At 35.0% G+C, this 27750-nt stretch overlaps 2 protein-coding genes and 1 long non-coding RNA gene across 3 annotated transcripts in view; 1 reads left to right on the forward strand and 2 right to left on the reverse strand.

Moving 5' to 3' along the window:
- The window catches only part of LOC128559032 (uncharacterized), a 28496-nt gene extending 17134 nt beyond the window's left edge, over positions 1–11362 (reverse strand). Inside the window, exon 1 of the long non-coding RNA XR_008372046.1 lies at positions 10622–11362. This is a non-coding gene — a long non-coding RNA (uncharacterized LOC128559032). The remainder of the gene's footprint in view (positions 1–10621) is intronic.
- The window catches only part of LOC123566395 (uncharacterized), a 435075-nt gene that overhangs the window by 315685 nt on the left and 91640 nt on the right, over positions 1–27750 (forward strand). The gene's annotated exons all lie outside the window — the stretch shown is intronic.
- On the reverse strand, positions 18150–18978 carry LOC123566397 (alpha-protein kinase vwkA-like). Its single transcript, XM_053549923.1, has one exon. It carries the CDS (start codon positions 18774–18776, stop codon positions 18165–18167), a length of 612 nt encoding a protein of 203 aa, XP_053405898.1. The 5' UTR covers positions 18777–18978; the 3' UTR covers positions 18150–18164.

Raw genomic sequence — 27750 nt, forward strand, 5'->3', positions numbered from 1 at the left:
TTGAACGCTGAAGAATGTGACTATTATCATACGACTTTAACGTCATACATAAAAGTGGAGATTCGAACATGTCGAATTTCTTGAGCAGACACCCAGACACAGGAAAACACAAACAAACAAGTGTGGCAGAGGAATATGTTAATTTCCTGGCATATCATGATGTCCCTGTAGCCATGAACATGAATGAAATAATTCAAGCAACATCCCAGGACGTTGACCTCCAAATGGCCATTAAATATGTCAAATATGGAAACTTGAATAACCCAAGCAAAAACAAAATCATTGATTCCCTGTCACGCTGCAAAAACGAGCTGACGGTAGTAAATCTTCAAAATGGTGAAATTCTGCTGCATGAGTCCGGGATTGTTATCCCTAGGCAATTACAAGATAAAGTGATATCATTAGCTCATGAGGGTCATCAGGGAGTTGTTAAAACCAAACAATTATTAAGAGAGAAAGTGTATTTCCCAGGCATGGATCATTAGTAGATGCAAAATGCAAAAGTTGCATTCCGTGTCTAGCAGCAACAAATAAAAAGACTCAAGAACCGCTGCAAATGAGTGAAATGCCAAAATATGCGTTTCAGGTAGTTAGCTTGGACTTTTGTGGACCATTTCCGGATGAAAAGTATTTACTCGTGCTAATGAATGAATACTCACGTTTCCTGTTCGTTTAAGTACTTAATTCAATCACAGGCAACACAGTGATTCTTGTGCTAGACAAAATTTTCTCAGAAGCAGAAATTCCAGAAGCGTTAAAGTCAGACAACGGAAGTCCCATGAATTCACACCAGTTCAAAGATTTTGCTAAGCATATGGGTTTCAAACACAAGAAAATATCACCGCTGTGGCCGCAGGCAAATGCTGAATGTGAACGCTTCATGAAAACAATAGGCAAAACAATCAGATCTTCCCATGTCCATCATTCTGATTGGAAAAAGACATGTATGCTTTTCTGAGAAATTACAGATCGACACCGCACGGAACGACATCCGAAACACCCTCTGACCTATTTTATGGAAGACCCATAAACAATAAAATGCCATTCTTACAAAGGCAAAAAAAAACTCGAAAAAAAACAAAAACGCAAGAGAAAATGACAGAAAATCAAAGCAGAAAATGAAAGACTATGCTGATACACGGAGAAACACGAGAAAATCTGAAATTAAAATTGGTGACTATGTGCTGGTAAAACAAGACGGCATGTTCTAATCTCTGGCCTGGCCTAGCCCGGCCTGGCCCGATGAGCCCAATTTTCGACTAGGCCGGGCCAGGTCAGGCCAGATTTTATTGTACATAGAGAAATGAATGGCATAAAATCTAAATATACAATTACAGTAGTAGGCAGTATTAATCTGCATTGTTTACTTGCTGCAGGTCAAACAAAATGAGAAACCAATCCTCTGGAGAATCATTAATTAGCCGTCATTCATCTTATTTGAAATACAGATTTGCACTGAAGAAAATGGTGTAACTAAATGATAAATACCCATTTTTTCTGTGATTAAATTATTTAAAGTCAACTTTAACACTTGGTTTTAAAACTAATGGCTAATTTCATTGATAAGTTTACCTGCTGCAATATAAATGAATATTTGCATGCAGTGAATGCATCTCTTTGGGAATTGAAATTACAGGTTGTGTCCCTACTATCCTTAGCTGACCTCTTAACTGTTCAGATGAACTTTTAATGTGTGTTTGGTTTAATTAAGCTGATGTTCAATTTATGGAAGAGTAATGAAAATAATATTCATTGTGGGACCTCAAACTCATTGTCAGGGTGTTGGCATTTTAAATTGTTGATATTTTTCTTGCACAAAAAAATGATGGTACATTGTGTTAATGTTATTTCTATTTAACGCTAAAAGATGCTCTTGAGCCTGTTTCACAAAACTGTAGGATTTTTTTTTCACATACTTAGATCAATATAAAACAGTCTTACAAAAATATTCAGTATTTGTATAACCTAAACTCCAAAATTTATTTATCGCTTCCCTGCATCATACTATCCCAGATCCGGTTTTAGGTGTGTCAATTAAAGTTTTAAAATTCGCAAAAACCTTACTTTATGTTTCTTGGGAAAAAAACGTCTATGGTTTGGGAAAACCCTTTTTGGGAATTCTTTTTATGTCTGCAATCATTTTAGGTTTTTCACTGGGTTTTTTCCGCTGAGAAAATTCTGTTTAGAGACAGACAAGATATACTATAAACACCCTGTTTTTTTTAAAAAAAGGGGAAAAATTTGGGACTCTTTAAATTTTTGCCCTTGTATAAACCCCACTCGGGTTTCCCGCTGAGCAGCTTAATTTAAAAGAAATACGAAAAAATCATTACCCAAAACCCCCCATATGTGTGAATGAATTATCAAACCTTAAAATCATATAAATGTAAGTAAGCAATTTTTTCTGCTTTTGTTTAAAAATGTTCGGGCGTTTAATTTAAATGGAAAAGGGGTGGGTTGAGTCACGGCTTTTAACTTCTTTCCCTCCCCGTTTTACTCAGGTTGGATTTTTTTGCCCATACAAAAGTTTATACAAGATATTTCTTAAAATTTTTTTTTTGCATGTTAGCCTTTTTTCTAAATATGAATCTTAAATGTCCTTTGCTTTTTTTGAAAAGGTTTAAATGAAAAAAATTTAAAGCAATGAAGGGAAAACTATCGAGCCGATTTTTTTTTCTACCTCGGTCCCCCCATGCTTTAAATAAAAACTAGGGCGACATGAAAATAAGCCCCAAAAAAAAAGTGTTCCCCCTTTTCTTTCCCCCAAGGGTTTTTTTGCGTTTTTGCGGGGGGTGAACGGGTGAAGGTACAAAATTACATTTTTGGGTTAAAAATATTCATGGGAAAAATTTAAAATTTTAGGAAAAAAGATGGGGGGGGTGGGGGCTGATCGGGGGGGTGGGCATTGGGGTGGGTGGAGGAGGGGAGATGGGGGGGGGAAAGGTACAACTTTGCCCTGGTTTATGAATATTCATGGGAAAAGGTTTGGGAAAAAAAATAAAAAAAGGATTTTTTTTTGGGGGGGGGGAGTAGTGACCCCGGCAAGGTGGGGGGAACCCGGTGTGTGTACCCCAACTTCACTGTTTATAATAAATGTTCATGGGAAAAAAAAAGAAAAAAGTTTTTAAAGAAATTTACCAAATTTGGGTTTGGGTTTTTTTTGTACAAATCTGTGGATTTTTAAAAATTAAAGGACAATAACTCTAACGAAAAAATTTACCAAAAAAAAAATGGGGGGCAAACGTCGGGGGTATGTTGGTTCATATTTTTTTAAAAGTTTTATGAATTCTACCAGTTGTTACTGAAGGAAAATTTTGGTGCAGACGGGAATTTTTTATTAAATCAAAGGGCCCAAAAATCAAAAAGGGAAATTTACCCATCCAAAAAAATTTGAGGGAAAATCGCAGTAAAGTTGGTTTTATGTTTTTTTTCCCGTTTTGAAAATTCTACCTGCTTGTTATGAGAAATGGCTGCGGGGGGCACGGACGCACACACGGACGGACAAAAGCCCTTTTAATACCCCCCCCCATTTTATCGGCGGGGGTTTAAAAATGTTCGGGTACAGTAGTATTCAAAAACGTTGCCCTTAGAAAAAACTGACCCCTCCCAAAAAATCGTTTTCCCTTTTTTATTTTAAATTTTCACCGATTCTGCACAATATACCATGGGTCACGTTTTTGAATCCCTTTTTACAAAATTCTTCAAAACCCCGAAAGTAAAAAAATTTACTTCGGCATTATGATAATATAAAATTCAATAACAGTTGGGCGGAAGATTTAAACAATAAGAAAATAATTTATCTTTCTTTCAGGACAAGCTTAGACAGTTATTGCAATTTGGGGCAGAGATATTAACATGCGAATTTTTCACACATTTGGGTTTTAAAAAACCCACCTAGAGTGCTGGGCAACAGTACTGAGACCAAATTTTTAAGCTTCTTTTCCTTTTTTAAAATTAAAAATAGGGAAAAAAAAAACACCAAATTTGCCAAACAATTTCAATTTTCCCAATTTTAATTGTTGATTAAACCCAAAAATCTCGCTTAAAAAAAAATAGATTTGGGAACTTGAAAAGGGGGGATATAGAACAAATTCGCCAACCCCGTGACAAAAAAAAAAGGATCTCGTTTACGGAAGGGCGCTTTCTCCAGCCCATTTTGTATGCGGGAAACAATTTTTCTGGTAAAAAAATTATCCCGTATTTACCATGCTTCTTTCGATGGGAAAAAAAGTTTTACTTCGGTTTAAGACCCTTTCCCATTTAAAAAAAATTTTTTTTTAGAAGCAACATTGGGATTTTAAATGTAGTTTTATAGGTACAATTTTTAACTCCCTGTCGCCGATGTTTGTTTTTAGTAAGAAAACCGGGAAACACGCCCTTTACACGAGCTCAGCGAGATTACAGCCAGTTGCCCTTTTGTGTTTTTTTTCTTCTTTTTAAATTTAAAAAGGGGTAAATTTTTAACCCCGTGACAGAAAAAATTTTTAGAAAGGATATCATGATGCCATAACATTTAAGGGGATTGTTTGATGTTTTTCAGATGTATACAGGCAGTGTTGGCGAACAAACGTGTTGAGTATGTGGGCTTCTTTAAATTAAATCTTTGGAAAAAAATTTAAAGCTTTTCATCATTTATAAAATCCGGTATGTTTAAACGGGATGAGTGTTTTTCCCAAGGGGGACGGAAAGCCCCGGGAAAATGACGGGGTAATAGCTAAAAAAAGTTTTTGGGAAAGAAACTTAGAATTTTAATTTTTGGGTTTTATCACGTTATACCCCATAAAATTCAGTAATTTAAAAGGTAGGTTTTTTGAAATGATATTGGTTTGGTTTTATTATTTAAATTTTTGGAAAAAATAAAGCCCTTTTTAAAAATATGTAACAATAATTTCAAGGTGAAACCCCAAAACCCTGGGAAGTCAAGTCAGGTTTAAAAAATCCTAATGTTTTTAACTGAAAAATTTTTGGGTTCATAGGGGCTTAAGGAAAAAAAAACGATGTGCAAGAATTGGGGCGTGTTTTGATTATATACATGATGCATTTATACTTGTGGAAAAAAAAATACGAGCCGAAGTTGTGAGTGAAATAATTTAAACTGTCTGTTTTAGTGATTTTTACAATTATCTTGAATTTATGCGGGCACGAGACAAACCAGACCCAAAAAATTTTTAGAAAATTTCAACGTTTACGTTATTAAATTGGGGCCGACCCCATTTGACCTTCCCGGGTTTTCGGTGCCAAAGTCTGTGTTAAAAAACAGATTGTCAAGGGAATTCCCTTTTTTCCTTGTGCTTTTCACAATTGACAATTTAAAATCAATTTTAATTATGTATGCGTGATATTTACCAAAAGAGGGAAAGAATGGATAGGTTTTCAGAAAGATTTTGTGAAATCCATTTATTTAGGGAAAGGTTCCTTTTAAATTTTTTCATCGTTGGGAGTATTATTTAAAAATTTATTCGAAAAGAAGTTAAAGCGGGAAGAAAACGTGGTAACTTTGGTAGTGGTGGGTCTTTAAGGAAAAAAAATTTTTACAGAATAATTTATGGTCAGTGTCGGATTTCGGTAAACAAAAAGTAGATCTAGTTAAAAGAAACTGTTTAAATATAACTTTTGCTTTTAAAAAACGTTTACTCTAATTTTTAAATAAAAAATTTAAAAAAAAAATAAATTAATTCAAATGCACCCGGGTTTGGGGTTTACTTCCGTCCTTGCTAAAAATATTTCCCCTGTGCGTTTCCCTCCCCCCCCTATTTTTTTGTTTTCAATTTTTTCATTTCTTTATTTTGGGTTTTTAAAACACAACGACCAAAAATGACAGGGGCTTGCGCAATTTTAAAAATTTTATATATAATATAAATTTTTAAACAAAAATGTATCAAGGGGGCAAAAAATTTTGCGGATTTAAGGCCATTCAATGGTTTTGTTATAATTTTTATTTTTTTTGCTAGGGTAAAATTTTTAAATTTTTTTAGCTATGATTCACACCCCACCACTTTTTTCATAAAAAGAAATTTTAGTTTTGGCGTTGGGTAAACACCCTTTTGCTCTGGTACTATCTTTTGCACATAAAGTTTCATTTGTTTGTTTGTTTCTTTTTGGGTTTTTTTTTTTATTTGTGCGTGGGGTGGTGGGGTGGGGGTTTTTAAAACCATTACAAAACCCTAAAAAGGGAGGAGATGAGGGGCCTTTTTCGAAAAATTTGATATTCAAAAAAAAAAATAATGTCTCGATAAAAGAACGAAAAGGGCATGGGGAAAGGGTTTAAATTAAACCCCAAATACCCCCTTTTTTTAAAAATATTATTATGACTGAAGGGGAAAAAAACTGTTTTGTACCCCAAAAATATCATTAATTTTAAAAAAAGAAAAAAATTGAATTTTTTTACATTTTAAACCCCCAAAACTCCCAAAAATTTTTCTTTTGTACGTACAAATTTTTATCCCCTAAAACTGTTAAAATTTTTTTAGAAGTAACGTCCCTTTAAGTTTGCCCTATAGGGCCGGTACATGTGAAAAGGGAACTATGTAGGGCGCTCACGTACCCCTTATTGTCCCCCGTATCGCACCCAAAACCCCAGTGCCACAACAATAATTTGCATTGTGGTCTCTTTGCTGCCTTCACTATCGACTCTCCCGCGGTGGTGTACAAGTTCCCCTGTATGTTTTAACCAAAATTAATAATAACAACTTAAAAAAGCTTTTAGATCGTTAACATAATTTCCCTTTTTAAAAATGAAAAAAGAGATCACAGGGGTGATTTGGCGCCCCCCCAATGGGGCCCTTTTTTTTAGAAATTCCCAAAATTTTTAAAATTATTGACTTTGTCAAGGTCAAAATTTTTTTTCCGTAAAAAAAAAAATGGGCGTGGTCCAAAAATTTGAAACCTGTAGTTTTGGGAATGTGAAAAGTAAAGGGCACTAATTCAATTTTAAGGATTTAAAATTCTTTGTACACAAAACTAGGGATGTCATCAAGGGTTTTAAGGCTGTAGTTTTTTATAAATTGGAAAAAAGGTCACTAGGGCAATCTTAAGGGGCAAAGTTTATTTTTGGGACACAAAATATGAAAATGGTCCAAAAATTTAAAGGGGTGTGCTTTGAAATGGAAAGTAGGTCACTAGGTCAAAAAACAAGGTCAAAAAAACCCCTTCAGGAAACAAAACTTTCATGTGGTCCAAATTTAAAGCCCGCATATTCAAAAAAAGTTTTAAAAAGGGGCCCAGGTCAATGTCAAGGTCAAAGTTGCTTCGGTTTCACAATCCCATGCATGGAAGTCTAAATTTGAAGCCCGGGACCCACAGAAAATGGGAAGTAGGTCACTAGGTCAATCTTTAAAGGGGGAAAGTTCCCTTTCGGTACCCCAAAAATATGCAAGAGGTTTCCCAAAATTTTATGGGTGTTGCGAGAAATGTGAAAGTAGGTAAACTAGGGTTAAAAACAAGGTCAAATTTTTTTTTGGGAAAAAGAACTATGCTTTGGGCCCCAAATTTTAGGCCTGTACCTTCAAAAATTTTGAAAGTTGGTCATAGGGCATGCAAAGGTCAAAGTTTGTTTCGGGTTTCACAAAATTTGGGTGGGGGTCCCAAAATTTTAAGGGGTGTAGCTTCAGAAATGTGAAAGTAGGTCCCCTAGGTTTAAAAAAGAAGGTCAAATTTTTATTTCAGAAAAAACAAAATTTTTCATGGGTCCAAAATTTTAAGGCTGTAGCTTGAGAAAAGTGACGTAGGGCACTAGGTCAAAATCAAGGTCAAATTTTTTCGGGGAAAACAGAAAATATGCATGTGGTCCAAATTTTAAGCCCTTTTCCCTTTAAAAAAGTGAAAGTAGGTCACTAGGTCAAAATTTAAGGTTTAAAATTTTTTCAGTGCCAAAACTATGCATGTGGTTTCCCAAAATTTTAAGGCTGTAGCTACGAAAAAGTGAAAGTAGGGGCACCCAGGTCAAAATCAAGGTTTAAATCATGTTAAAGGGTTAAACTTGCCACTCAAAACCATAAGGGGGGTCCAACTTGAATGTTGTGGTTTTTGACAAGAAGATTTTAAAGATTTTCCCATTAAGTCTATATGAAAAAATGTGACCCAAGGGGGGGCCATAATTTACCCCAGGGGGTAAATTTTAAAAAAACTTGGTAGAGAACCATAGATGATTTCTACATTACAAATTTCCCCCAAAACCCTAGGCTTTGTTGGTTTTGGGCAAGGAAGGGTTTTTTTAAAGTTTTTCCCTATACAAGGGCTATGTAAACAAATTTTTCCCCCCGGGGGGGGGCCCTTTTTGGGCCCCAGGGGAAAGATTTTGAACAATTTAGTAGAAGAACTAGATAAAGGGCGCGTAAAAAAATTTAAAGCCCCGACCCTGTGTTTTTTAATTTAAAAGGTTTTTCAAAATTTTTCCTTTTATAAATTTATAAAACCCCCTTTTGGGCCCCGGGGCGGGGCCATATTAGACCCCAGGAAATAATTTGAATCATCTTGGTAGAGGACATAGATGATGCTTCATACCAAATATCAAAGCTCTAGGCTCTGTGGTTTTGGACAAGAAGATTTTCAAGTTTTTCCCTATATAAATCTATGTTAATTATAGAAATAAACAAAGGGCCATAACTCACTAAAGAATTGTTGAACCAGTCTGATTTTCAGGGGGACACAACTAGGGTACCAATACATCATTCTGACAAAGTTTGGTCAAAATCCCCCTGGTAGTTTCTGAGGAGATGCGATAACGAGAAATTGTTAACGGAAGGACGGAAGGACGGACGTCGGACCACAGACGCAGAGTGATTTGAATAGCCCACCATCTGATGATGGTGGGCTAATAACATAGGCATAATTCATACATTATCTATTACGTTTTAATTCATTAAAACTGTTTTTGTAAAACTGCTGACTGTACAGTAGGAGTTACTGCGTAGACTAGGACACTTTAACGATGACCATAGCACCTTAAAGTTTTGAAGTACGTGAATATAACAATGTAGTGAGATGGTCTCATGAATTCTATAGGATTCTCCGGAAGTATACAACGAAATAAATTAAATAACATTGAATGGTCTCCATGATACCAACGGAAACTGGTCGCAACACTGTTGTTGTGAGGGTAAATCCCGCTCTGTCGTTACACAACATTTATAAACTGCTGTTGCGAAGGTTTATCCAATGCGCCACTTAGCATTTATAGGGTAAATACAACAAGATCGCCGCATTGCATTTATAGACTTTTGTTGCAAAGGTAAACCCTTGAAGGTCGCCACACTGCTGCTGTTGCGGAGGTAAACGCCATGCTATATTAACTGTAGCTGCAAAGGTGAGTCCCGTACTATCAGAAAAAAAACAACCAAGCAAACTAATAGCAGACTCGGTTTAAAAATTGAGTCTATTATGAGAGGTATCGCAACAATGCAAACTAACTGTAGATTAGGTTTGATTTAGTCTTATCATGAGAATTAATGCAAACAGACATACTAATAGCAGACTCGGTTTAATTGAGTCTGTAATGAGAGGTAATGCAACTAAGCAGACAAATAGCAGACTCGGTTTTAACTGAGTCTGTTATAAGAGGTAACAAAACCAGGCAAAGTAATAGTATACTCGGCTTGACTGCGCTCGCTCATAAGAGGTAATGCAATCAAGCAAACTAAAAGGGGAGCGGTGGTCTAGTGGTTACGGTGTCGGCCGCTCAACCCGATGGTCTTAGGTTCGAGCCATACTGGGGTCACGACCGTGCCTTCTCATATTACACAAGTACTGGTTTTTCCAGGAAGCGGACTTGAGAGTGGTTCAAATAAGCTTGAAGCTTTCATCACAATCGAGCTTAAATGAATAAGTATAAACCAAAGTGAACTCGGCTTAAAGGTGGTCAATCACATTTAAGCAAAATTTAGTGACATTTTCTACTTTTTGTATATTCTGTTAGAGATTTATTTAAGAAACAAAAATACCCAATACTTAGAGTTAGATCCCTGTTAGAAATGTATACTTTATTGATTTTCATAAAAAATGTAATTACTCCCCTTTAATATGAAAATATTTAAAATGCTTGGTATTTCTTTTTATTTCCATATAATTCCGAGTTTTACATTCGCATTAGATAGATATACCAAATATTTAACAATCTGAATCAAAAGGTGGGTTTTAAAATGCATGTAGCTTCTGAATTTCATTTTTTTCCATTCTATCTTGGTTGCGCAACCAAGATAGGCAAAGGGAGGTAATAATAATTTTTCAAACTTGCATTTCTAATGAATTCAATCAATATATGTAATTGTTAATGCAATTATTTTACGAATATAATACAATATATCGGTTAGTTATACATTTTCTTAGGTAAAGTATGTTTATCACATTTATACTTATGATAAAATAACTCGATCTTGGTTGGGCAACTGCAGTAGGAAAACCAATTATTAAAAATATCTCCAGTGAAAACCTAACTTGTATTAAGCGCTAACTAAACATAAATGAGTGTAAATGATCAGATGTTAAAGTTTAAAACAAATCCGTTACTTAGCCAAAATCTGATTATCCACCTTTAACTATTATAAGAGTAACGCAACCAAGCACGCTAATAACTGACTTGGATTTAGAGTCTATCAATTAGAGTATTAAAATTTGCAAACCTTACTTTATGTTTCTTGGCAATATCGTCTATGGTCTTTAAAACTTTTTGAGTTTCTTTGTCATGCTCTGCTATCATTGTAGGAATCACACTCGGGTTTTCCAGCTGAGAAAGTTCTGTATGATGAGAGACAAACACAGGAAAGATATAAACACTCTGTATTCTGTTTGACGAGAGACAAACACAGACAAGATATAAACACCCAGTATTCTGTATGATGAGAGGCAAACACAGACAAGATATAAACACCCAGTACATGTGGAGAAAGTATGTACACTTTAACTAATATAAAGACTAACTAAGAATCACACTCGAGATTTCCAGCTGAGCAAGTTCTGTATAATGAGATACAAAAACAGTCACTATACGAACACCTTTTATGTGTGAATGAACTATCTACGCTCTGACTAATATAAGTGATAAGTAAGCAATGTCATTGCTCTTTCTACTTCTGATAAGTGTTCGGCCGACTAGTAACTGCATCAGGATAGGCAGATCCACGGCTTATAACATTCTACCTTACCAAGTTTTATTTACATTGGATACAATTTACATAACATAGTTCCTAATCTGCTTTTGCATGCGGAAATTTTCAGTTCGCCTTCTACTAAATCCGAATCATTGAAATGTCCTTTACTGCTTTGGGTTCGAAACCTCGTATAAAATGGTTGAAGTATTTCAATGGAGAAAGCTATCGAGCTGACTTTTGGGAAGGCCGATTGTTCGACCTAGGTACCGGCCATGTTGAAAATAAAAGTTGGGAAGACGTCATGTGCGTCGACATGACTAAAGCTCATGTTAGTGTTCTCGCTTTTCTTTCCCCGTGGTTTTTGAGCAACATTGTGTTTAAATCAAACACAATGAAAACAATGTACGGCTACAGTAGTATTCAAAACGTTGCATTAGAAAAGCTAACAACTTCAAGAAATCGTTTTCTTACGTATAAGTTGGCACCAGGTTCTGCACAATAACCATGGTCACAGCGTCGGTATCTTTATAAATATTCTTCACAACCTGAAAGTAAAAGCAGTTCAGGTATTCATGATAATCTATAAGCTTAATATTACAGCTGACGGAAAATATAACAAAATAAGGAAATAAATCATCTACATGCAGGGACATGTTCAGACAGTTATTGAAATCTGGTGCAGAGATAATTGCCGCCCTTTATATAATTGTGGTGGCGAAAGCCAGGTCTATTACTTCAGCAACAGACAGGATATTCACACAATGGTTCTAACCGACCTAGAGTGCTAATAACAGGACTGGAGACCATATTCTAAGCTTCTTTTTAGATGGAGCGGAATTCTTATAAATTTTAAGTAGCTTGTTTTCCAATACATTCGATTTATATTTTCTTTGTTTGTTTGTACTATTTTGATAGAAGTATGTTTTATTAAACTTTGTTAATTTAAATGTACTACTCGTGTTTGTAAATATAATTGTGGAAATAAATACTGTTTAAACCAAGCTTTTTCATTTTAAACACAATAATAATAAAAAATAAACATTAAGTTCAAGGCGACAACAAAACCATGGAAAAGTCAAAGTCAGGGTTAAAGTGCCTAATATTTTAAACTGAAAATCTTGGTTCACACGAGCTTAAGTTAAAGAAAAAAGTGGTGCAAGAATGACGTGTGTAATTATGCTGTGCAAGATTACAATATCTAGATCTACTGTGTGCGACTATGTGACGCAGGAGTTCAAGCTCGTCATGTATGCGATGTGTGATAATGTAGCGTGAGAGTTCAACCTTGTCATATGATGTGCTGATGTGCGTTATTATGTCGTGCAAGATTTCAACTTTGTCATATATATGTATGATTATGTAGTGCAAGTGTTGAAGCTTGTCATACATATCATGTGATAATGTGTGTGATTGTGTAATGCATTTATGCAGCAGAACAGTAAATTACAACGCATGTTGAAGCTGAACAGTATAGCATAACGCATTTATGCAGGTGAAAGCACGAAGTAGCTGAGTAAAATAATTAATCTGTCATGTCTAGTGCATTTGTACAATTTCTCTTGAATGCTGCGATACGAGACAAATGCCTGACAAAATATCGAACTAAATTCAATAGTTTACGTTATTTAATGTTGGACCGATCACATAAACCTTACCGGTTGTCTCTGACCTCTGATATGTGTAAAACGGATCTGTCACTTTAAACCTAATTAACTTCCTTCTTTGTACTTTACACAATTGAAAAATGAAATGATATAAATGTACATAATGTATGCACTGATGTGAAAATAAACTTGAAACTTAACATCGTCCGCCTATTAAAGTTTGGGTAATTCTATTCAACATATTCATTTCCATTATGTCAAGTTAGCATAGAATGTATTTATGACACTGAAACAGCGCAATATAGTTATCATTCTATGTTTTTAAAACTATACTCAAAAGAGAATGGCAGATGACTTTGTGAAAACACATTGATTTAGGGAGTGCCTTAATTTTATCTTCGTGTAGTATTATCAGAATGATTTGCACGAAGTAGGTCACTAGGTTGTGGTGGGTATTTAAGAAAAACTTATGACAGGCTACATCATCGAATCCAGCTTTCGGTAAACAAATGTAGATCTAGTTAGCGGACACTATAACATATAAACATAAACAACAGCAATGTAATTACGTGACTTTAATTTGTAAATAAAAGGTTAAAGATAAAAACTTACATTCAAATGCACCGGTTGCGTGTTTACTTCCGTCCATTGCTATTAATATTTTCCTCTGTACCTCGCCCTCCGCCATACTTTGATATTTATTTAAATTTCACAGTTATACAACATACAATGACAGTACTGACCGACGCATGCGCAACGATATATATATATTAATAATGACAAAAAATTATCAAGGCGGAAATAATTAACGGATTAAAGGCCACTCAATGGTTTTGTTATAAGTGTTCATATTTTTGCTAGGGTAAAGGTTGTAATTCATGAGCTATGATTCACCCTCAGCACTCTGTCACTACTCAATATTCAATATTGTGCGTTGCTATCCCCTATTCACTCTGGTACTATCTTATGCACATGGTGTACATTTGTTTGTTTGTTTCCTTTTGTTTTGTTTTTAGTTTTGTGTGTACGCGCTTGTGTGTTTATGTGTATTTTATATGTAGTTATTTGTATAGAATCTGGGGAAAGTTTCGCAACGGTTTTCTCCCGCCATGCCAGCGATATAAACAGGGAGACATTTCCTTCGTGCGAAGAATACTCCAATCACCTTTCACATATTCATATGCTATTCGTGCGTTAATCTGATGGAACTAAAACAGTTCTTGACCATGCATGTTTCGATTTATGGAAGGTCGTACCCGCCATAATGTTTTAAAGGAAACCTATGGAAAATAATGAGTGGTCTCTAACCTACCACACAGAGGCTACTACAGGAACAAGAATGTAGTATTCTTTTTACCACATATTAGCTTCTCCTGCTGACACATCAAAATTTCTTTTTTCTTTGCCTATTATAGACCAACGTCTCCTATACTTTTTATCAATATTATGTGACGGCTTTATTTCACTCTAATGACGTCAAACATGTGATAAACATATTTAATTAAGAAAAATATATCCCGAACATTGATTTGTCGTTGATTAAAATCATTGGTTGGAGTTCAGATGCGAATGAATTAATGGCACAGTACGAGTGATCTAAACTTCCGTCCAACAGGGAAGGCGGGATGCGCTTTATATTCGTCTGTTATTTGGCGTACGTGAGTTTTTTCGGAATATTCTGACCAGAGATGCCCTAATATATCTCTTTTTACTAAATTTGACTTCCTGCTCTTGGCTTATTCGAAGGATAATCACTTGCTACTAGTATGACCACTGGTTCGGTATCATGCCAGACTCTTCGACAGCATATAAATTAACCACTTAAATGATTTTCGCCTAGACGAAGGAGAAGTGTCATATTTTTAAGAATATGTTCCAGCTTGCAAAAAAGATCCTGTGATCGGTTTGATTACTTATAGATTGCTTAACTTCAAAGTTTCTGATGTTTTTACTACAACATCTGCTTGTCTATTGAATGTAATGTTTATGGCAAATGTAAACCGGTAAATCGTTGAATACAGATGACAGCCAAAAATGGCCGCTGGAAGTTTAACATGTTTTTCAGTGAATTACTGGAATAACCGAGTGATGGAATAATAGTGTGCAATATATCTGGCATGTTTTAAGGGGAAAATATCAAATACATTAAACATGAAAAAAAACATAAAATTTGTTTGTTTTGCTTGCAAGTTTAGTATATCCTTAAACATTACATCTGCCGCCACTCGTAAACGTATATTGCATAACGGTATAAATATGTGATATTCAATACTCGACTGCAACAAAGAAATATCCCCTGTGGATTTAGATTAAAGAACAATATGTATCGCCATAATACCAAGATACGCTTAATGTTACCGCTTGTTTACGACTGAACCCATAAACTGTGACCCATGTCAAGTTTGTAATATAGATAGAGTTATCAAAATAAGTCAAGGATCATAGTAGTATAAATCCCGCACGATAACTTAAACGATAACATGTTTGATAATTATTATTTTTCTTCATTAAAACGTTTCAATACAGAAAATATTTTTGTATAACATTACAGTATGCACTTAACTTCTATCATTGACATCCTTTTTGAGTTCAACGATGCATGAGAACCATAACAATCAAACGATAATATAAACATGCTGTCGTTTAAATTATCGTGTGGGAGTAGTTTTTTTAGTACGAGATATATAGTTCGTAACGAATTTACTATTTTCACTTCCTCTACGGTTGATTTAATTTATCGTCGTTTCGAAAAATAAACTATAACTTAAGTGTTAATTAACGTATTCTACGGCCTCGGTCCAGTGCGCGCTGGTAACGGACAGTTGTGTGTTCCTATTTTTCCAGGATTCAAACCTGCATGACTGGTTATTTGGCTATAATTTTGGTAAATTGAGCTGCTCCATGAGAAAACCAACATAGTGCATTTGCGACCAGCATGGATCCAGACCAGCCTGCGCATCCGCGCAGTCTGGTCAGAATCCATGTTGTTCGCTAACGGTTTCTCTAATTGCAATAGGCTTAGAAAGCGAACAGCATGGATCCTGACCAGACTGCGCGGATGCGCAGGCTGGTCTGGATCCATGCTGGTCGCAAATGCACTATGTTGGTTTTCTCATGGTGCGGCTCAATTGTATTTGTATATCATGTATACACAGCAATCTTTACATTTCATGATACTAGGAAAAACCTAAAAACTGTATTATAGGAATTTTGTAGTTGTCATACTTTAATTTTAACTTTGCTACCCACGCACATAACATAAGGAAACAATTAAGTATATATTTCAAATGTAATATGTTGGTAAAAAAGGGCACACATATAAACAGAAAACATATAATAAATATTATTTCACTTTCTCCGATAATGAAAACTGTATGCAAATACAGAAAAACTACAAATTTCGTATACAGGATATATGGATAGACAAAAAAAGAGTTTAAAACTGCCTAAGTCAAAAATGTATCTGTGTATTCTTGACCAAATGAAAAGAAAACGACCAGTTTTCGTTTGATGTATGTATGGGAACAAAGTCCGGAACCATTGCGATAACATAATAAAATATCAGCATATATAAGATGACATATCAACCACGTGCAATACCTCTATCACCATTTATCAAATAATTACTAAAAACAAATAGTCTACGGTTAAGTTATATCTTAATGAAGAAATGGATAACAAATTGTATAAATTATGCAAATCAAAATGTCATAGAGTCAGAATATCATTTCATGTCTTGTTGCTTAGTGATCCAAATACTTGAGCCGATGCCTAAGGCCTACTATGCCACAGTGTTTTCTAACAGTAAAAGATGTATGCATGATGAAAAAGCATTATATCTATATATTCACTTTAAGTGTTTTTTTCTTTTTTTTTTTTTTGTGGGGGGCGGGGGTTGTATTTGTAATTGGCCAAAGGCAAATGTATTGGTAATTGCCAATAAAGCTAGTACTGAAACTAAAAAGAATAAATAAATAAATAAACAAATTTCACTTTTATGACGATAAAGTTTTTTTTAACACCCAACCACATTGTAAAATTATAAATGCATAAGTACTTTATGAATGCATATGTAACTCGTAAAAGAAAAGCAACAATACTGTTTACAAAGAAACTATTTGTGTCTGTGGACAAAGTCCAGAAACATTACAATATTATGACAAAAATATCAGCTGATAAACAACCTATTAAATGAACTACATCCACTATCTCTATATGAGCCGCGCCATGCGAAAACCAACATAGTGGGTTTCCGACCAGCATGGATCCAGACCAACCTGCGCATCCGCGCAGTCTGGTCAGAATCCATGCTGTTCGCTGTCAAAGCCTATTGCAATTAGAGAAACCGTTAGCGAACAGCATGGATCCTGACCAGACTGCGCGGATGCGCTGGCTGGTCTGGATCCATGCTGGTCGCAAACCCACTATGTTGGTTTTCTCATGGCGTGGCTCATATAGTATCTCAAAATGTATCTATACTGGATTCATGAAACGTTATAAGAATGAGGTTTTGCACCTCGTGTTTTATTCTGAATTTAGCAATAGCACTGATTATTAAGTTATGTTCTGTGTTTATGTATAATAAGTGTACTTTCACACTAACCTGTCATTTGTGAATATATCTGTTGCCATACATAGCACTTTTTATTATACTGTGAACTCTATTGCTACTGTTATGTTGGACTGACAACAAAGTAATCTCTGTCTACTTATTTACCTTTGTATACTTCGCATGGAAAATTTATTTTTGATTTACGTTGAAGCAAACGATACTAAACACTCGAATTCTTGAAGATCCTAAAGAACTTTCAAAAGGCATTTTACAGTACAGTCGTTACTGTTCATCTGGATTGAGTTTCGTCATTTGATCATAGATTTTTGCACTAATCTCATGGTTTGAGATAAGGTCACCCCTCCGTCGATACACTGGTACTCCCCTCCCTTCGTCGCATGGAAATGGGATTCACGCTATCCACGGCGGTCGGCGGATTGTTCTGTTCTGACAAAGCTGGACCAGAATCAACGGCTCCTGTTATTCCACTGAGATCGACATTAATAGGTGCCCGAGTCTTGGAGACAGTTTGAAGATCGGCGAGGGCAGTGGTTGCCATAGCAATCTTAGCCTTCATATCCTCGTCCCTTCCTTTTGGTTTTTGGGTCGGTTGATTTTCGGCTGCACCTCTTGCTTTTCTCGTGGAAGGCGTTGTAGTTTTGTTAAAGCGTTTTGACCGCATCGAATCCCATTTTTGTTTATATCCATGGCAGTAGCAGAACTTTTTGCTGTTGCCAAACCGCGTTGGTTTAAAGTAAGTTGTTTTGTTGTTTCGCCACGTGTTTCCCATCTTTTATGAAGTATTGTCGAAAGTTCATCTTCATTTATGACTCTTCTGGTCGCTTTGAGCTCAACTATTTCCTTTTCTACTTCACATTCAACTTTTTCAACGACATTTCTTCACGGGCTCCATATATGATGATTTTAACAAGACCCCGTGCCTCCTCTAGCGGGACATACTGACCCCCAGTTATATGTGCTACTGCTAGGTAAAAGTCCTTGTAAGCCATATGCTCGGTTCACATCCAGCCATATAAATTGCAATCCCTTTAGCCGCAATTGTTTTGAAATTTCCATGGGATCTAGTCCAAGTGGACAACCCTCGGGAAACTTGTCACGGTACCCTCCAAGACCGTGAGGGGGAGCATCGGTGATAAACACGCAGATTTTAGTCGCTTCTTTACGCCAGGAGAGATTTAAAACGTCATTCAATGCATCGGCAACTGCTTCCGGGATATCACCACCACCAGCAGCATAACTTTCCCGCAACCACTTTTTCATAGTTCCAACGGATTCAGTGAAATCGTGTACCTGGGTAATGAAAGATTCGTCTGCCGGCGGGTGGTCACGGTATTCAACAAGAGCTAATCTGACGTCACAATTTTCACTTTGAACGATTTCATTCACTATCTGAACTATATTATCCCTGGCTTCTGAAATGTAAGGGTCCATACTGGATGTACAGTCCAACCCAAAGGCTAAATCCAGCTTCGCTTCTCCTTTCTTCGCAATCTTTGTTGGGTAAAACGACGCCATTTCCGGTGTAGAATTATTACACTGATCACTTCGTAACTAAAGCATATGTGGAACGTTTTTCCTTATAACTGCTGAAACTCGATACAATGTATATTTGTTCTGAAAATTTACTATGTTCTTTGAAGTACTTAGGCAATTTACTTCCTCATTCATACCCGACTACCATACCCAGTTAGTTTAGTAAGCGTGACAGCGCTATTCAACTGCATATATAGTATTTAATCGAATTATTTAAACACAGCTGCTATCATTCTAAGGCCACACCAAATGGATTACCTGTTCGTCGGATTTCCCGCACCAATTTGACGGGAAATGAAAAAAAAATATTTTAATTTTTTTTTTGACCGCCCGCACCTGGCGTATTTTTTGCGCTGGGTCGAAATCAGTAGGAACAAAAAACAAAGGTGGAAATTCCTAAGTTTAAACGCACCTAGCTTGTAATTTAGGCCAGGATTTTTTAATTTTCTAGTTTACGGGAGCGCAGACCCTATTTTTTGAGAAAACGAAATAAAAATAAAAGTCATTTTCAGTACATTTATTTTCATTTTACCCGCCGACCGTCCATATTTGCTACTGTCAATACAAGTTTAACTGTATGTTAGTGGTTTTGTTTCATCAAAGTGAGCAGACGAATGAAAAATGGCAGCCTGCATGAAATAAATTGTGTAAAATTAAATTAGAAAAAATATACTAGTTAACAGACAATAATCTTTGGAATAAGTTGGTAGTGATAACAAGTATTGTAAATGAATTGGAGCTGAGTAGAAATTACAGCAGCTAAAGCTCAACATTGGGAATAATCACGTAAAACTACGAAAAATGACGTTCACTAACAACGCTGTCCAGATGTTGAAAAATCTGGCGTATCCCATGTTTGAGATTTGTTGTCTGTAAATTATAATTGGACAACGATCAAATTCGTGTGGGACTGCTAGAAAAATACCACAATTAATAAAAAGGAAAGACACCAAAGAAATGGCGAAATGGAAGAGCAAAAGTAAGTATCAGCTTGTAAAACCTTCTTTTTTTTTCTTTGAAGTATTGAGAGTCTTTTCCTTAGAAGTATTGGGGGTCAGAGAAGAAAAAAATAAGTAATATCACAATTGTTAGTAATTATGTTTAAAACAAACTGCATTTTCAATGTATAATGATTGATGTCCCCTGCAAATGCAAACACGTGATAAAAAAATTCAAACTAGACCAAATAATTTGACGGTCACATTAATGAGTGTTTTATATTTCTGTCGGCCAACCTAACCGACACCAATATTCCGAGGATCAAGTCAAATTAGTTTGAATAAAGTTCTAACCAGGTACCCTAACTCAAAATAATTATCAAACATGAAACTCCTGGCAATATTCTCATGTCCACTTAAGTATACTAATAAAGAAGACACATTGAAAGTATGTATGGGACAAACATTCAGCCACTAATTGCCACATGTGCCTTTTACACTGAGGAACACAATAAAATATCCAGTAATAAATGTATTTTCGGACTCCTAACTTACTACGTCCAAGTCCCATTTCAGTGAAGAATCTTTTCTCCGAAACTGTTGTTTGAACATCAGCCGATAAGGTTATTTTGTACACACTTTTACTGAACCAAAATTAAGATTGTTTCGGCTTCTCATACAATATAGATGGAAATACACTTTATTTGGTGTTAAACATGACACAAGTAATAATTACTTTTTTTATTTCATCGCTCTTCGCTCGCATCAATAAATGATGATTTGAAAAAAAAAATATTTTAATTTTTTTTTCGCTCGCTCGCCCCAAATATTTTTGAAAAAAAATCCGAAGAACAAGACATCAATTTGGTGTGGCCTAAATAATCTTTCAACGCATATTTTCATCGGAGGCCATTTTCGTAACATTGTATGATTGTAAATAAGATTACGTTTTAAGATAGCTACTTGTGTTCACCTTTGTTTTGGTATTTTTATTCGTATAATACGTAAATAATATTATTATCATTATCATATTTATTAATTATTATGATTATGATTATTATTCACCTATGGTGCCAACAAATGCGTTATGTACAAGTATGCATATAGTACGTTTAGGATCTTGGAATGGAACAGCATATGAATATGTACATATAATCATAATCATCTTCATAATCAGTATCAACAACTGCAACGACAACAAATTCATCATCGCGTTGTTGTTTTTATGTTGTTGTTTTTTTCATGACCATCCGCGTCAATGTCATCATCATCGTCATATTCAATTTGTTCGCTATGAACATACTTATCGTCATTTTAGAACTTTCTTCATCCTTATCATTCTAATATTCTACATTGTCACTACCATCGTCGTCGTTGTCATCATCATCATCATCATCTTTTTTTCAAAATCATTGTCATCGCCAAAGTTTGTATCTTTATCACCACCACTAACATGTTTATTATTTATTATCTGCACATGCGATTAAATGATAAATTTGCATGAAGGGCACGTCAGCTGTTCCTGATTGCACGACAAAAAAAGAGAGGAAAATTCTAGATATTAGGAAATTATTACTATATTTCTGAGGAAGGCTTTGAAACTAAATTACTGACAGATTAAATGTTATGAATTGAGAGTTTAAATTTAGTCGTTTTCACTATTTTTTTTTTCATTTAAATTTTAACAGCGTTTGTAACGGGTTACCTGATGTTAAGTGCCTTCATTATAAAGCTTTACATCTAACGGTCGAAAAGTGCAAATTTCTTCGTGGGGTATTGGTCAAGCAGGTAGGAAAAATGCCGAGTAGGCCCTGGTTCAATTCCCGACTCGAACGTGTTTTTTTTTTCTTCTTGATTAGGCATTTTTAAGATAGATCTAGTTAAGAAACAAAAACTCATATTCTAATATTTATAATATATGACCAATCATTAGAAAAAGATCATTTTCAGACAAAATTTTACGCGAAAAGCATGTAAAGAAAGCGTTGTTTTGCAACAAAATTAAGTCAAATCAATTTCATTCGTTTATACAGAGTAAAACAAATATTTCTTTCACTTTTGTGTAACACGAGTTAAAACTTGAGCTCCATGCGCACATTGGTCAACGGGCAGGCTTCGAATATCATTAAGAAATCACATGCACACGGTGAGGATGCGTACACCGGATATTGCCATTTAGTGATAAGGTATTTTCCGAAAACGTGTTTATTTTTCGTCAACAAGGTAAGTAAAACACTTATTTACTATTGTATTATACTACTATAGAAGAAAAGAGCATTGTTTTTAATAACTAGATACTGTGTATATGCTCTCACATGCGTAAAATGAGTCAATCTTATGAAGAAACGCTAAAATTTGTGATAAAATGTCAACTTTATCATCTGATAAATGCAGGTCGGGGACACATTTCTCCCGATATCGTCACTTATTGTCTTGTGATAACAATGCTGAATCGTATGATTTATTTAGTTACATACAAAGAAAACATGTGCAAAATTTCAGCTTTGTAAATGTTCAAATGACGGAGAAATTGATGATAAATGAGCGTCGATAGTGTACTGTGTATTGCAAGTACATGTACTGTATATTGACTTGTATCACATTTTACTGTACTGACTCAGGGGTCACACTGGGAATTTTTTTCTCTGAGCCACTGCTTTTTCCGAAGATAAAATTATGAGGCCAACAACGGTGAAGCGCATAGCATTGACATTCTCAGGGTTCAAGCTAGCCCAGAAAAATTGGGAGAAGTGACTTCTCCCTTCAGTGAAAATAGGGAGAAGTTTTCTCAGAACAGGGAGAAGTGAGGCTGCGGGTCAAAACAGTCATTAATTAAACCGTATATTACAGTTTTGATGGTACAACACAAAGGAATAACATTTCAAAACAACACATATTTTACTTATAAATACAAAATGCCAAGTATCAAATACAAACACACACAGTGAGCATGTATTTATGCAGTAGTTTGAAACATTCATAAATAATACTAAATCACCATCAGTATTACAACAGGCATGTGTAGTGTGATTTGTTGTTCGGCTCATGTGTCATGACCCCTTGCATATGCATTATCAAATTTTGCCAGTCTACATATAACACAGAGCGATTTGCCAGGCTCATCTTCCTTCCACCAGTCAAAACTAACAATAGAAAATTAATTTTTCAATTCTTATCCTGCACACCCCTGTCTTAAACCCCCGCTGGTCAAAATCCGGATATCCAAAATTTTATGTCCGGACACTGATACACTTTCATAAGCATTGCCCAATTCTTCAGTCTAAAGAATATCTTTGACAAACTGTGATGATGCAAAGACAATTTAACAGCACTGGATAGTATCTGATATTAAAGTCTACAATGACAATACCTTTTATTGAAGAAAATTAAGAAAAATGTTCATGAAATACCGGCAACTTGTCACCGCGAGCAGACATTCTGACAGCCTACTTTCGTTTTCAAAAACTTTTACAAAAAGATAAAAGCCAATGACATTGTGTTTTTATATCTAAAATTGATAGTGATTGATTTTTATTGATTGAAATTAAATATCTGTTGTCTGAATTTCAATTTAATTTGTGTATAACACGGATATTTACGTCTTGCAGCCGCAATTAAAACCATACATTACGAACAACTCTGGTTATTATTCAGAGGTTTTCTGTGGACTGTTTACATTATCGCTGAGTTTTATAGAATTAATCTTACAAAATGTACATTATCATTTCCTTTTCAAAATACAAAACAGTAATTTCTTTAGCCCTGAAGATACGTGATGTTTTACATTGATATTTATAGCGTTTACTCTGTTGCAATTCATGTAATAAGCTCTAAACGTAACTCTCAGTCACCATAGTGCAACAGCGGGCAATATTTTTTGTTATGCTTACCAGTTGTAAATATATATATATATATATATATTCTTTTCTTCCATTTAGCATTGTTTAATTTGATATTACACGAATTATCTCAAAAACAGTTAAAGGTGTCTTTTAAAATTTTGCATTGGGATGCGACTAAGACTTACTCTCAATATCTAGCAGAAAGTCCGACCCTACTAATAAATACTATATTGTGAATTTTTTCGTTGCAGATTCAACTTGTTAAATTTATGTGTGTTTATGGCTGGTTCGACAAACGAATTTAAGGCCATTGTATGTCATTTTGTTGAACACTACCCATATGACGAGAATATTATAGTACGCTAACGACCAAAACCGCAAAAAAGTAAATTACAAGATAGCACCAGACATATGCAGAGAAAAAAGCAGAAAAAATACTGTTGATTCAGAAAATAGTAACATACTTGTTTCAAAAAGGAACCCGCTTACAAAAGGGACCAGTTTGCAACAGAAAAAAAACTTTGATTTGGGCAAATGGTGAGGAGCCTGTTCACTGACGGCAGTGGAAATATATGCTACCTACCACGCCATCTAGCAGAACTCAACATTTACACAATGCTACCAGTACAGAAATATAATCTAGAGACACATACACGGCGGTGTACATGGAAATTTCAATGTTACACAGAGTGCAATTCCATGGACAGACAAGGTTTTCAGAGAGTATTGTTATACAGTCTATAAAAGAATGTGACAAAACAGATGGATGAATAAATAGCCTTTAAACAGTTTGTTTGCCAAGAAACGTTTTCTTTAACTGATTTTATAGTTTCCTAGTTTCTTGACGTCGCAAAATGTTTTCATCGACAACTTGGTTAATATGAGGTATAGTGAAGACTGCAAGTTGTTTTGAAGAGCAGGCTTATAACTCTTCCAATGATTTTACAATCATACAACTGCTTGCATAACAGAGCGCATTTCTGATGCTAAATTAAGAGGAAAGAGAAATGCAAGACAGAAGAATACTTATTGACATTAAAAGAAGCAGCTAGTTACTGCATAAATGTGATGAGTGTACATTACTTCCACATAAGATTGGGCATTGATACTGAAATAGGTTCTGTTGTGACAGATTTACTTTACCAAACATTATTATATTTGACAAGTAATATTGTAAAAGCCATGATTTACTTTGATAAAGAACAAATAGACATGTACATTGAAATATTTATTAAACAAACTTGAAACGTAAACACAAATTCATAAAATAGCAAAGATAATAATAAGATAGTAGAAGAACTCTATAAGATTTGTCTTTCGTTCTAATCCTTTCCACCAACTGTACTTGTAATGTCAGTATACAAATATAGTTATGTATATTGTTGGGAATAAATATGTTTAAACCAAAGATCATAAACATTTGACATTCAACAGTTTTAATACATGAAAAAAATCGAAATGATCTTCAAGTCAGTTCCCGATCGTTTGTTATAGTTCGAAGTTGACCTTGACAATAAATATACTATTTTGGTCAACAGGGAAGTTAATCACATAAAAGTGATAACGAACTGTTTGCATAGAAATGACATATCTTACAAATGAAGTGTGCAAAATATATTTCAAGAATAACACATGGCACTGTTTCCTCCTACTTTTAACACAAATTGCTCAGTGCATATGACACCCATTTTGTTTCGTAAGAAGCAAGTGGTGAGCTAATTACCTTTCAGAACAATGCATTTAAAGAAATAAAAATAGCTTTGACTATATTATTTTAAGAAAAATTCAAGAGAAACTAGTTCGAAGGTTCTATGTCAAATGAGTCTAAGGTTATTGAGGAGAAACCACTTTAAAAGTTCAAAGCCCCTACGATATTGACCTTTGAACTATTGACACTATAATCGATAAATGTCGTCTATTGACCAAGATTTCTGTCTCTTCGTAGTATAAAGGCGAAAGGATAACATATTTTCATGTTTGCTCTTCCTATAAGGGGAGACCTTTTCCACATTTGTCATCATCATATCCTGTGTTACATTATTATAAAACTTCACGGCTGAACTTGTGGCTGGGTCTTTACTCGGCAATGGCTAGTCTTTAGACAGTTTCTCGGAGTGACAATTGGCATGCCGCTGTAATTGCAAGTTGTAATATCAGTGTTCAAACTGGTGCTTGTTATTTTCGCTGTGAAGTCTAATGTCATCTGCAAACAGAAAAAGACATTCCATCATTTGGGCCAATGGAATTACATGCCTTGTCTATCTAATGACTACAAATGCTGAAAATATGCACGTTGTTCAATATCAGTACTCAGTACACCAAACTGCAGTACACAGTACAAATATTACTTTGAAAACTCAATACACAGTACACTATCGACGCTCATTTATCACCGATTTCTCCGTGATTTGAACATTTACAAAGCTGAAATTTTGCACATTTTTTCTTTGTATGTAACTAAATAAATCATACGATTCAGATTTTCCCCACAATGCAAATAGGTTATGGTATCGGGACAAATGTGTTTACGGCATGCATTTATCAAATGATAAACTTGTCATTTTATCACAAATTTTAGCATTTCTACTTCACGGCCTGTAAACACTGGCTCGTCCTCTTTGAGGAGATGAGTTGAAAAAAGAGCCAATGATACTTCCGAGGAGGCGCTAATGACCGGAACTTCATGCAGAATGTAAACAAAGAAGAAGGGTGAGTTGATTGTTTCCTTTCTCCGATAAATGTAAGGCCCTATTTTAAAAAATAGCCAATGTAGTTCCACTCAGAAATGATTATACTTTTTATATATGCAGGCCGTTTTGCAAGGTAAATGCATTCCTTGACGTGAGAACTTTTGAAAGTTGGAAAATACAGTAAGTCCAAACCAAAAGTGGACATTTTCCCATATATTTCATCCTAATTTACAAAAATTTAAGATTTTATAGTCCCTGCATCAACCTTGCTGAAAAGCATATCTTACTACTGCATGACTTACGTGGTTTACTAGCGTGTTTATCCCGTACACGTGCATTTATCACCATGTGGAGGAGCCAACGCCGCAGAGGAGGCGCTAAGAACCGGAGTGGGAGCCAAAGCACTTTGAAATTTAGTTTTTTTTAATGTGTCATCAATTCTCACATACCAGATCTTTATCATGATTTCCTTGGATTGTGACAAACATCTGATGGATGATGTTTTAACAACATCCTATTCATTTCCTTAGAATGTATTACGAGATATTTGCACTTCTCTTTTCTTTGCACTTATCTAATGATGGGCTATCATGGCGTTATAAGTTGTATAATTATGATATTTTCTGTGAAAGGGACATTTCCTAATGCACAACGGTTTTCATGTCCAACGCATTTTGGATTTTTTAATAGTTAGTGTTAACTTTGTGGTAGTCTTGAAATGCAATTGCAATATGTGCTTCACTAGGTACTTACAAATGCTAAATAAATATAATTGTTTACTTGTAAATTGCTTAATTCGATTACATATACGTATATGAAAATGCTAACACTCAAAATACCTCTCCCAGATGTTCTAACGATAACAAAGAAACTGAAAACGTTATATATTTATTCCCCTGTCGAACCGCATGTATCATATAGCTTTTGTCTTATCCTTGTCCGTTTGTCAGTCGTCGTTCTGCAGTCAAAGTCATATTAATTAGTTATTATTTAGTACTGGGAGGGTGCCATCTGTAGAGGCAATATTTGATGTCAGATTTGTTTTTAATTAATGCTACGTAGTAAGAATGGGTATTGACCGTTACTGAGCTTACAGTTACAGAATTATAAATACAGTTTTCTAATTTTACTTAAAAAACGTTTGTAAGGAAACATGTATGTTGATACTTAATTTCCAGCTAGCGCGATTCACTGATTTGCCGATCCTATTCTGCGGAATATCGAAAAAAAATCATTTCTTATATTTACATTATATAGTATCGCTGCCTTTCTCGATTTTATTTATGCTTTCAAATAACTCTTAAAAAAATTATTTCTAAATGAATTAGAAAAGACATAAATATATTGAAAAGATAAAAAAAAACAATTGAGCAAAAATATCGAGGGAGTTTTATAAATGAAGTGTACATTCTAACATGACCAGCAATGCTTAAATCGTCAAAACGATATTGTGTTCACGTCGCAGTCGGAGTCGGCGTCGCCGTTG

Source organism: Mercenaria mercenaria, chromosome 8 (genome assembly GCF_021730395.1).
Source record: "Mercenaria mercenaria strain notata chromosome 8, MADL_Memer_1, whole genome shotgun sequence".
NCBI classification, from domain to species: domain Eukaryota; kingdom Metazoa; phylum Mollusca; class Bivalvia; order Venerida; family Veneridae; genus Mercenaria; species Mercenaria mercenaria.